The sequence below is a fragment of the Sparus aurata genome, chromosome 24, assembly GCF_900880675.1.
Source record: "Sparus aurata chromosome 24, fSpaAur1.1, whole genome shotgun sequence".
NCBI lineage: Eukaryota > Metazoa > Chordata > Actinopteri > Spariformes > Sparidae > Sparus > Sparus aurata.
The window spans coordinates 3306680-3319696 of record NC_044210.1 but is presented as its reverse complement, the minus strand read 5'-3'; the positions used below and the strand labels follow the sequence as shown (position 1 = coordinate 3319696).

The following is a 13017-nucleotide window of genomic DNA, read 5'->3' as shown; positions in this document are numbered from 1 at the left end:
TTCACGGGAAAACACATGGCAGTGCAAAGCAAGTCTGCTGCTGATCAGGTGTAGGTTGTTTGGGTTGTAAAACATTTATTTCTCCAGTCACTAAGGCTGTTTTAATTGTACTAAAACATGACCTCAAATATCTTGTATTATAAAGAAATACAAAACAAACACTCCTCTCAAGCAGAGACCTCTGTCAGATTTCAGCTGTGGGCTAACTGTCCCTGTCTCCTCTGCAGCATTAATGCACGCTGTGGTCTTCGGTAACGTGACCGCCATCATCCAGAGGATGTACTCACGCCGCTCCCTCTACCACACCCGCACCAAGGATCTGAAGGACTTTATCCGGGTGCACCGGCTGCCCAAAGCTCTTGAGCAACGCATGATGGAGTGTTTCCAGACAACGTGGTCTGTAAACAACGGTATCGACGTCAGCGAGGTAGGGAGGGGAGGGGCTAATTGAAGGTGAACGTGAACTGTTATGTAACTCTCGATGATAGAAAAAAAAATTATAGCGCAAGCATATTTGTGCAACTGTTCCTTTAACTTGAATGGATGGTTATATGACCTGTGGGCTTGAATTGACCTTGTCAGATAGAATGGGATCAACTGGACTGGCTTCTGAAATTGAAAGTGCAAATCCGGTTACTTGCCCTCCAAGCAGACTAAAGAAACAGCCCAAAGTCACGGAGAGGATTTGGGTTTTGTGTTGGGCTCCATCACGCTGGGGCAGCGATCTTAATTTCATGGATTAATGACCTCATTGACACTAAGTCACTCACTGTGTCTTTTAGGGGGGTTTAAAATCTAGATCATTCCCTCTAAAGAGATAACATGACGGTGCACAGATGCTTTAAAGTAACAGGCCACAACTTTTTCTTGCAAAGATCTTTGCTACCCTGTCACATGGGTGGTTCATGTTGCATCTGCTGTTCTGAGAGACATTTGAGTAAATGTGCACATTTAAAGTGCATTTCATCTAGAAACCGCTTGCTGGTCATGCATGTATACGTCGGCTGTGACTATGTGGGAAGGTGAAAGGTTTTATTTGCCTGTTACCTTCACCTTCCCACACAGTCACTTTCAAATGATGACACACAAAAGAAAGAAGCCGCTAAAGCTGAGAGAGACAGAGAGAGATATCCAGTCACAATCTGTAGCTGAGAGTGTGTTCCTTTGTTTCGCTGCTGAGGTCAGTGCTTTCCCTCTAATTCCCTCCACAGCTGCTGAAGGACTTCCCAGACGAGCTGAGGGCTGACATCGCCATGCACCTGAATAAAGAGCTGTTGGAGCTGCCGCTCTTTGAGTCGGCCAGCAGGGGCTGCCTGCGCTCCCTCTCCCTCATCATCAAGACCTGCTTCTCAGCTCCTGGGGAGTTCCTCATCCGCCAAGGAGACGCCCTCCAGGCTATCTACTTTGTCTGCTCAGGCTCCATGGAAGTACTGAAGGACAACACTGTGCTGGCCATTCTGGGTAAAGAGCACAAGAGTTTAAGTGACATTTCCGTGTAAAAGTATGTGTGAAAAGGCTCAGCACATAGCTATGTCGCTATAAACAATGAAATGAAAGAATATGCAGATACTTTGACACTGAAACATCAGCACTCAGCAGAGACTCTTGTTCTCTCTCTCCTCTCTGTAACGTTAGTTTCATGAAGTATAGTGCATTTCCCTTTTTCCCTGGATCTGCACTGACTCTGTCCCGTAGAGCTGGCTGGCCCTGAGCAGCTGAACAGCAACCCTGCTGCAAATTGTCTTTTGTTGTGTTTTCATAGAGAGGAACCCTTGCAGCAGAAATGACATGTCATGTGTTTAAGCAGACACTTAAAAGTTGTGTCTGCTGGTCAAATTTGAAGAATCATTTCCAAAACTGGTTGTAGAGTTTTGATATAAGAGTCAGTATTGTGTATTAAATCACGCAATTCACCTGCATTTATGTCCTTATTAAACTAGTGGGCAAAGACTTCCCAGCCCATCGGCTGACAGATGAAGTGCGGTCCATGGATTGATGGAACACTTTAGGATGTAGCCAGAAGTCAAACAGGAAATCCATAACCAGCATTACTTGTTTGTTTGCTTGTTTTTCTAATGTGTTAGCCTATAGCACCAAGCGTACACGGAGCAACATTAGCATTCATTGTGTTGCTCATATTTAAGCTCATATTTGAGGTATTCACCGAATCCTGAGAGAAATGTCTGACTCTATTCCTCAAGGTTCACCAGCTAGTTACTGATTTATTCTTCTGTTTGGTTCTGGGCAGGCAGCATAAAATGGATTTACCCCAGCTGTCTCACTGAAACTAGCTCAGTGCTGCTGTAAAGGAGTTTGATGAAGGTGAAGTTGGCCACATATCCAAAACAAGGAGCTAAAAGGCTTAAAAACTGAACTGCAGCATTTACAATAATTATCTGTGGTTTGGCACCTTTAACAAGTTGTTTGATGCCTTATTAGTATAAAAATAAATTATACAGCTTTAGGTCACAATCTATCCTACAAATACCAGCTAACGATCATAGATAGGCGGACATGATGAACAAACAATACGTACCTCCAGTAGGTGAGTTGCAGAAACCGCCCCAGTTCCTCCACAATAAGAGCCTCTCCAGAGCCTCGTCCTACAACGCGTACGCTGACGCTCCTATTCTGCATAGCATGGATGAAACAGAATAGAGAAATACAAGCAGACTCACAAACAGCACTGGAATCAGATCAGGTCCGCAGAAAGCAATGCAGGGAGCAAAGAGGAAAACACAGTTTTTCATATTAATGATGTAACTGGTGTAAATAATGAAGTGACTGCATGCCGCCTATAGAGGAAAGAGGCTAAACTCATTAGCATGTTAGACCAGTTGTGTTTGTATATGCACACACACACACACAAACATTTCTCAAATACACATCTCATCTAAAAATCTGTGACAGAAACACACACTGCACACACTTTTTCTTTTTACATTTTTCTCGCCTGTTCCTCTGTTGTTACCACACACACAACACACACACCATATACACTAAAATAAGCCCCTACAAAGGGTAACAAGATAGACCTAAGGGGTCGCCAAATAATTGATGGGAGAGAAAAGAAGATTGATAAAGTTATCATTGGCGATCACTGCAGATTGTGAGCCAGTAGCGGAGCTCTGCACCAGTTTACATGGGTGCTGAAAGGAGGCTGGCTGTGCTCGGGTGCACTTCATGGTGCTTCTTGCCTCCTGTGTGTCCTCCTGAGAGGGCAGAAAAGTACTGGCAGCTTCTGAGAAGGTTCGTTAAAAGCCACAAAAGGCCAAATAAATTGTAAAAAAGTAAATTGTAAAAGTGCCAGTACTGGGTACCATTCAAACTGCCTCACTTCAAGCACTGTATTTCAGATAAGTTAAGTGAAGTAATCAATGCATTATTTCCCTCTGAATTATTTTAGAATATAAGAATACATTGGCTCAAAATGGAAAAAGTAGGGGTGAATCTGAAATAGTTAGAGATGTGATCCATAGATGTGTGGACGATGCATCCATATAAATGTACTGTGAATCGGACAATGACCTTACTTTGAAGTAAATAAGTGGACTGATGCTAATCTTTAGCTGCTAATTCTACACATCGCTTCAAATCTCTTACGGTTAAAGATCAGAACGAGACTTCTGAGTTAGGTTAGCGCACACCGCCTGCGATGCTGTTGGATCAATGCTTGAGATAAACATTATCTAACATCGCTGACACGGTTCACAGCACACCATTAAATCTAAAGCTAACTGTCATGTAATGCTTATGTATCAAACCTCCAGGTTAAGGAAGGGAAACATATTGTGATGGTGTTGGATCAATGCTTCACCTGGGTAAAGACACATGGTAGATAACAAGTTAGACAGACCTGACAAAGTGCTTGAGACACATTCTTTACCTTCAGCCATAACTACAGTCCTTTCTGTATCTCTACGTTTCAGGTCGGGGTGACCTGATTGGCTCTGATTGTCTGACCAAGGAGGAAGTGATTAAGACCAATGCCTGTGTGAAGGCCCTGACCTACTGTGACCTGCAGTACATCAGCCTCAAAGGCCTCCGTGAGGTGCTCTGTCTCTATCCTGACTATGCCCAGAAGTTCATCACTGAGATCCAGCATGATCTGACCTACAACCTGCGGGAAGGACACAACACTGAGGTAGGATAATGGCTACTCTCTGATCTCCCTTAACATGTGATTTCAAGCTGCTGGCAACTTTATATGGTTGTTATTGTCATTTTAAGGGCGCCTGTTGTGAAAATCCATCCATTCACCATCCATTCATCCACCCACCCACCCATCCATCCACCCATCCATCCACCCATCTATCCATCCATCCATTCATCCACCCAACCATCAAACAATCCATCCATCTGTCCATCCACCCATCCATCCACCTTACCACCCAACCAACCAATCCATCCAACCAGCCATCCACCCATCTGTCCATTCATCCATTCATCCACCCAGCCATCAAACTACCCAACCATCCATCCATCCATCCTTCCATCCATCCATCCACCCATCCATCCACCATCTTCTTCCTAGCCAGGTCTTCCAGCCCCTCCTGGGGATACCTACGTAGATGTTCCCAGGCCAGATGGGATATGTAGCACTTCCAGCATGTTCTGGTTTTGCCCAGGGATCTCCTGCCAGTTGCACTTTCTCTGACACATCCTGATCACATATTCAAATAACCAGTGTGGGGGGAACTACTTTGCAAGCGTAACTTGTAAAACTACATGTAGTTCAGCCTCGCAGTAGTTTGAACAAACTACATTTCTACCCCTGGAGAAATGTAGTTTGTACTCATTTAACTCAGCGTTAAATAAATCAACATATGGTGTATGTGAAACAAAATATAATAGCCTACAAAGAATTCTCATGCCATGAAGAAATATGCCTCTCAACTCGAGAGGAAAAAGTCAAAAAAAGTCCAAATTATTGTTGTTTTCAGCTTGCAGGGCTCACATGTGAACACGTAGGTCGTATCTGCAGATGCATCTATATCCAACATGTACATGCTTGAATATGGCTGTGGTTGGGCCATCAGTGGTAGCGGGAGGGTTGTCCATGACATGCTTGTGCCATATGAGCGCTGCCTTCCTTGGCACAAAGACCCGCCCACTCTGTGAAGTGTTTGAGTGCTGCCAGGGCAAGCCAATCGGAGGCAGTGTTGGCTTGGCGTGTCACAACATGTTTCATGCCTTTTTTCAAAGAAAAATAAAATAAAGTTTATGTTATATATATATATTTTTTTATAAAAAATATTTCATGTTATTTGTCGGAATTTTAGTTTGTAAATTGAGTAGTTAAACTACAAAAAATGACCGAAAAAGTAGTTAAATTACTTGACGCTTCACAGAATATGAATGTAGTTTAACTACCAGCAAGTTACAGCAAATTGTAGTTAAGCTATGTAGTTTAACAACATGTAGTTTACGTCTCCCCAACACTGCAAACAACCTTAATCTCTTATAAACAAACACCTGCAAATCAATGCAGAATCTGTAGGCAAAGGACAAGATTTTGGTATCCTAATTAAAGTTTTTGTTTTTGTAGTCTTGACCGATCACGTTTTAGCAGGCTTTGGTTGCATGCAGCCCATGTCGAGAGAGCAAAAGAGGAATATTGCATTAAGTTCATGAATCATTGGTGAGGGCTGGAACAAAGCTCAGGTCCATGCTTATTCTTACTTGTGAACAAAGGCTTCCAGGGAACATGAAGTCTTGAACAGCAAGTCACTGCTGATAATCAGTCACTCCAGAGAACAGTCAGTCTCTCTGTAAACTGCTTAAGTGTTACAGTCACCATGTTGCCAAGTATAAAGCACACTGGACATGAGTCACTGCAGGCCGTAAGGAGAATTTGGGGTAAAATTCTCAAGAAGAGTCCTTCTGTTTTTAAGACAAGTCTCAGCTGTGCACTGACCTCCTCCACCCAACATTTTACGCAATGCCGGAGTGATGGCTTTGCACTTGGAAAGGATTAGCCATCTGGACTGAGGAGGAAGCCACTGCTTCTGCTTGAGATGCAGCCAACAGATAAAGACATGAGCTAAACATGGACGATTCCGATGCCAGGGATTTACAGATGGATCTCAGCTGTGGCGCACACATGAATAACCAGCATATACTGGATATAACTAAGTCACATTTTCACTGTGAGTTGAATTGTTAATTAGAGCAGAGATCCAGGAGAAATATCAAGGGACTGTACAGTAGGCTATATTAGCATGGAAAATATTGAAAAAATACTTTTTCTGGCTTGAGTCGATGGACCTCTGGTACAATACGGAATCCCAAAGAACCTTCACAGCCCCTGTAGATAGCTTTTAAATAACACAGTCTGGTATACAGTTCATATAGTGTGGTACACTTCTACAGCACACTGTTGTGGCTGAGTGGGTTCATTCTCACCCAGGAGACCCAACTGGAACATGGTGCTATACTGTTTACTTATTATTTACACTGAGGTCACTTGTTTTTTGGTTTCTTCTTGTTTTCTGTTGCTGTTTTGTCAGGTGTGGGGCATCATAAATACCTGGTTAGGTTTAGGCAAACATGGTTTAGGTTCAAACAGACCCTTTTACAAGGTAAAATTGATAAGATATATTTCCCTGCGTATGTATTTCTCCGGTACTGAGTCACATCACAGCAACGTGATTGGTCAATTGCAAAAGTTGCAATAAGCTACCTGCCAGTACCTACCTCGGTAGCTCATTGAGTGATTTCATATTTTTAAATATAAGTGTAGAAAACGGGTGACATGTTTTACTATTTCTTGACCACTGATGTCCTGAAGTCATAAAGAAATCCAAGACGAAGCCAGTTCATCGGTGCAGTTCAATTCAAACGCAGAAGTACACAAGGCAAAGCAATTCATGAATTAATACTGTACAGGTCTTTTGCATGTATCAGCAAAAAAACATGAAATCCTTACAAACATCAGGTGAGTGTGCATTTAAACCTTGTTGAAACTCAACTTTGATATTCACCTATGTAGATTTCGTTGAAATTTGTAGCTAAATAAGCATAAAAAATATTGTATAGCAAAAGCGGTAGCGCATCCTCCACTGGGGAACTAAAAATAGCGCTGTGTGGTGGGTGGGGGAGGGGTGGGGTCATCCCTGGATGGATAAATATAGAGCTACAACCAGATGGAGATGAGACAAGAAAACATTGGGATGAAAGGAAGCCGCAGGGGAAAGGGAGAGGAGGAACCTCGCATAGGATTTGCATTCACGTGCCGACACACACACACACGCAGCATCACACTCTCACATACCAACATACCATAACGGCATACTTCTCCTCACTGATATGTTGGCTCGTGCAGCATTTTCATATGCACTGTGAGCTTATTTCAACACACGCACACACACGCACACACACACAATCACACATTTTTTACACTCACAAATACACATAATTGGCTGATGCCCTCATCGTGGCACGCTGCATATTCATGGCGGCACGTGCTGCTCACAAACACACGCTGAAATTCCAAACAGTCCCTTCTCCCGCTCGCTTCCCTCCAGGCAAACCTCTGTGCTAAAATTAAACCTCTGAGATCTAAAAATACCAGCCGGGCACGTGAGCCGAAGACAGGACAGGGAAGACAACAAATAGGGGGTCAGAGGAGGGGAGGAGAGGGGGGGGTGGTGACAGTGGGGAGGAAGAGAGGAGGAGAAAGAGAAAATGGGATTTGTTCGCTTGCGTTTAATCAGATTTAAATAACAGTCCAGAGACAAGAATGTAACTCCAGTAAGGTCCCACGCAGGCATGAACCAGCCACAGGCAACAACAAGCTGGCTGCAGGAGTTTTATTTTGAAAGGACAGTCAGTTTCAAAACACATCTCCATATGTTTATGCTCATATGCTTTTTCATTCAAGATCCCAGAAGCCCCTCAGAGGAGCTGAGCGTCTCTGGACGTGAATAGCGTCGATGCTGCAGGTTTTGAATGAGTACGCTCCTTTACAGGGCTGCTGGGAAACTGAATGGAGATCAGCTCCACTGCAGCTGTTGTGAATGGCGGCTGTTCCCTTCAAAGGATGCCTTCAGTAGCTCAACAGCATCCTCATCTGGTTGAAGAGTGCAGTGACACTGCACTGCCTCAACATTCCCGACCTCTCTTTATTTCTCTCACTGTGTCCTGATTCCAAACTGCACACCAACACTAACTTTTATCACACTGCAATGACAGACAACTCAGCTGTGTCTCACTCCCCAGGCAGACTGTGAGAGCAACGGGGGGATCCTGAAGAAGCTCCCATCCATCAAGGAGGACGAGGAGGGATCAGGGTCCGAGGGCGAGCACTCCCCTCACCCGCAGATGCCTCCCCTCGGCAGGCTGGGCCGAGGCCTGCGCTCCCCCCTGCGCTCCCCTCTGCGCTCCCCACTGCTGCCGGCGAGGACCTTCAGACCGCTGAGCGACCACGGCCAGCCCGCCAGCCTGCAGATCCCTGTGGTGAGCTTCAGCTGCGTGCAGCCGGACCTGAGCCCAAGGTGAGGAACTGTACACTGATCTTGTCTTCCATTCCTTATGAGACTTTTGATGTTATTCCTAAACATAAACTATCTACAGGTTGTCTTTTTACTGATTTGGGTTACATATAGCCCACATTAGAGCAGGTTTCAAAGCAATTCATGATCTTTTTAAAAGACACATCATGGTGATCAACAAGCGGCAGATTCCTTAAAGAAAAAAGATTCATATTAAATATCCTTCCTGTTTTTATTTCTGCTGATGTCATAAAGAATCACTCGGAGGTGTCCATTTCATTTTTTAAATAGAAAGCGTTGCAGCATTCTCCAGAACAGCTGAAGTAGCTGGGGACTAGTTTTTAAGAGAGATGCTCAGATGTGTTGGCTGCAGCGCCACGAGAAGTGCAATCAGTTTTGATGTTTAAATGTGAAAAGGAGGAGTTTGCCTCAAAAAATAAACTATTAAATCATAGTTTCCAAGATCTTGAGTATATAGCAGTGATTTAATATCTACTGATCTACTGGCGGTGATGTTTTATCTGGCTGCGATCAGTAATAGAAAGACCGTTCAGGACCGGCACACTGATAAGTCAGAAAGCAGGTTTATTTTGGATGTGTTTTTTTTAAACCTTTATCACAGAGTGTAGACAGACGAAGGAAGCGAGGAATCCTTGTCCCCTGAGCATAAATCCCATCAGAAGTAAAAGTTATGTTCAGATTGCCATGAGATTCATTAAAAACATCCTAGCTTCAGACGACGAAGCGCTCATATGGACCCTGCAGGATATTCCCTCAGTGTCGTCCTCATACCAAAATACCAGCTGTGCACACAGGATACTTGAGACGCTAGCATGTGATTCACCATGGAATTTCCTGAGCACGTTCTTGCAACCCTTCACTTTCAGGGGAAACTTTCAGGATAAGGATGATTTTAGGTGTAAAGGTGTCTGACTGTAGACACACACATGGAATTCAACATTGAACTGTTTCTCCTGAAGACATCTATCAGGGTGCCTTATGTTCCTGATGAGAAGGGGTTTCGCATGATGAGGTCATTATGAGCTTTGCGGGCTTTTTGTTTAAATAGTTGAGTACCACAGAAGAAGAGACTTCATATGATACACCGCAGTGAATGAATTGGTATATTTGTGTTGCTTTGGTGAATAAACCATGGCTAGTTTATGTTGATGAATAATGAAGAGTCACGGGAGATTTGTGGGATCATGTTTGTCATCTCGAACAAGGAAAACTCATTTGTACCTGCCTGCATGTGGAACTCAGCATGTGGTAGACAGTGTATGCTTAGATGCAGCGCTACATTCTGGAGACATGTGATCTTTACCTTGATGTCATGTTGAAGAGTAGAAACCTTTAGTTAGTCTGCTTAACCAGTCCGTTACATTTGGCAGCTGTTCTAGATTTAGTCTAGACTACACTTTCCTTTTGTGCCCAGGCTTTTGTTAGTGCATGGACGCTGCATGCGTGGCGGGGTCCCAACACGCGTCTGATCTGAGATTTGGAAGTGATACCTCATCACTACATTCCCACGCTGTGACTCCGAGTTTATTTTCAAATTGCAAATTGTGAGAATCCTCCCTCTGTTACCTCACTGTCCTCCTGTCTGCCCTCAGGTTTGTGGATGGGATTGAGGCGGAAAACCAAAGCGGTTCTGGTCACAAGTTTGACTTTTCTCCCAGTGCAACTCAGACTTTCCTACCCAGCCCGGACTCAGCTACCTCAAGTAAGTACACACACACACACACACACACACACTTACTGATTCCATTAGAAAGAGGGTCTTATATCAGCTTTTGTTTGTAGAGCTGCGAACATACATTTTGGAATAAATCACTAATTTAATCTTAATTATGACTCAACTACCGACGTCCTCACTTACATACGCGTGTCTATGTCTGCATGTGGACAGGGAGCCGTGACGAGGCTGACACCATGCAGACTATCGCTAAGCTGAAGCATGAGGTAAGGCTGATCACAGAGAGACGTCACAGAACAAAGCTGTAACATGGTTGAGTAAGACAATAACTTCATTTAATATTTTTGCCATCACATGTTTATTTCATAGTTCTTTCAAAGCAATTTGCATTTTTTGCTTTAACAAGTTAATTCCCAGTGCAACGCCAGTGATCCACCCAGTGTTAAATGAGGCTTACTCATTACTGATTAGCGAAAATTTATGAATCGCTAGTCTTACACGCCAGCCATGTGTGGCTATAACCACTCCTTGTGTGTTGCTATAAAAGCCAATGTATTAAGTTTAGTTGTATTTCAAGCTCCCACAGGGGTAGAAGAAGCTGCAGTATTGTGACTAAATGACTGGGTTGCACCAACAAAGATGAATTCTTAAATATAATTCAATCATTGTTGTTGTTCTTTAATTATGTTGTGCCAAACTTTACAACAAGCTCAAGATGAGGAAAGATTCAATTTAAACCACTCTTTGAACCTCTTTTTACTTTAAACGTATCTTAAGTTTAATTCTGTTGCACCAAAACTTGAAATCCCTCTCCGTAATAACCCATATTTGTCTTTGCTCAGACTTTGAATCATAAGAGTAACTCGCTCCTCTTGAGTAGCGGTCAGATTAGTGGCTGTAAACACTCTCCCTAGCACCCACGCTGGCTGTGTGGAGACGTTGCAGTAACACAAAGGAGTCATTTTTCACATCAAATATTTCTTTCTTTTCTTCCCTTCATCTCTTTTTCTCCCCAAACTGACAAAATAAGAGGCTTTTAATTTGAAAAAACAGAATATTAATTTAACAAAATTGATATTCTTTAAGACAAAAAAAGACAAAAAAAATCAAGAAAAAGTTTTGACAACTGACAGGTGCTTCTGTGTAAAATAAATTGAATCCAGATATTAAGAGGAGCTGGATGCAGCTTATTCAACCTGGAACAAGGCTTAATGTGGAGAAATGTGTCATAACTGCTGTTGCCACACTGATGTGCATGAAACCAAAATTGATCCAGAGGACAAATATTAAAGCTCAGACAGTTGTCGGACCTACAGGCAGAGAAGCTGCAGGAGGACCAGATAAAAACAACTTGGGCTGATCTGATCTAACCTATGAATTACAGATATCGTACCACTTCTACTGTTGTTAGCCTAATATGCAAAAATGTTGATGGTCGTACCCTTTTCCAGTCATTACATCAGTCATAATTTCAGTTTACATGTCTTGTATGTACAATTACCATCCCATCGATCCTATATAACCTTGACATATAAAAACCTGAATATGTGAATGTGACTGTGAAATGATATCTCTTCTCTCTGACTCACTGCAGATGAGCGTCCTCTCCCGTCAGGTGACCTCTGTCAGTCAGGAGCTGCAGGAAGTGACGCGTCTTCTCAAACCCCTCTTCCACAACACCTCCACACTGCTGATGCCCAGTGCTGTGACCCCGCCTCCCAGCATGTCCTCACACAGTTGCTCCCCTGCCCTTCTTACCCAACATGCACCTGTGCACTGTCCAGACTGTCAAAATCCTCCGCCTATCTTGGTACCTGAACCGTCCTCTCCTCCGCAGAGCATGGCGAAGGTGTTGCTGGAAAAGTTTGACCCGCTTCAATGTTCGCCCTCCCAAACCATCACCTCCCAGAATCCTTATCAGACCAGAACCGCCCCCCTCGCCTCTCATTGTTCAGCTCCCCCGTCACTCAACAGCTCCCCCCATGAGCACGCGGTTGCGCAGCATCCCTACCCCTGCTGCTCCATCCCTTCTCTGTCTTCATCAAGCCACCTGTCCTCCATCCCTCCCCTTTTGGTAGATCTATCAGGACCTGGTAGTGAGCCACAAACACACCCTCAATACCATCACCCGCTCCTGTCCCAGTCTGAGTCCCAGCTCCAGCTCCAGCCTGAGTCCCAGTCCATGTCCTGGTCATATCCACATTCCCTTTCCCAGCCTCAGCTCCAGACCCCTCTCCAGCCCTCGAGCATGGCCTCACACCCCGAGAACCCCTGATAAACCCGCAGGAGGGAGCACACGGCACAGCTGAGCGTCATCCATGAAGGCCAGCCCTGGGATTTAACAGAGCGGATCCAGATACTGGCACAGGACCGAAAGACAAAACAACCAGCATGCCGCACAATTACTGCATGACTAACATTTGCCCAGAGTTTGGCATGTGAATTTATATGTAAATACATTTCAAATGGTTCTTAACTACGATCATGAGCACCAGTTGTAAACAGATCTGAAAATAAATTGATTGTTTTACAGTTTCATTTTGATTTGTTTGACACATTGACATGGTGTGTGCACTGAGTGACATAAAAGGAAGAAGACCAATCCTTCAATAATAACCTCTTTTTACAGTTAATTACTGTATATGATGGTATAATACATTCTGATTTCTAAAACACTTACCTTGCAAGGCTGCTCGATTTGCCCAGTTACATGATCTCATGAATCCATCTTGCCAGTCCCCAAGCTCTTTACCATTGACTGGACCACAGTGGACCAATCAGCTTCTTTTGAGGAACTACTGGCAGCTAGGGGCGTGGTTTAGGAGCGAA

The 13017-nt window shown here is 43.8% G+C and overlaps 1 protein-coding gene across 1 annotated transcript in view; it reads left to right on the top strand.

Annotated features, from left to right (window-relative positions):
• The window catches only part of LOC115576740 (potassium voltage-gated channel subfamily H member 3-like), a 36699-nt gene extending 24017 nt beyond the window's left edge, over window positions 1-12682 (top strand). The window contains exons 9-15 of the mRNA XM_030409298.1: window positions 228-427; window positions 1212-1461; window positions 3930-4144; window positions 8221-8495; window positions 10106-10215; window positions 10402-10454; window positions 11783-12682. Coding sequence (XP_030265158.1) covers window positions 228-427; window positions 1212-1461; window positions 3930-4144; window positions 8221-8495; window positions 10106-10215; window positions 10402-10454; window positions 11783-12463 — 1784 coding nt within the window. The 3' untranslated portion in view covers window positions 12464-12682. The remainder of the gene's footprint in view (window positions 1-227; window positions 428-1211; window positions 1462-3929; window positions 4145-8220; window positions 8496-10105; window positions 10216-10401; window positions 10455-11782) is intronic.
• The last annotated feature ends 335 nt before the right edge of the window (window positions 12683-13017 follow it).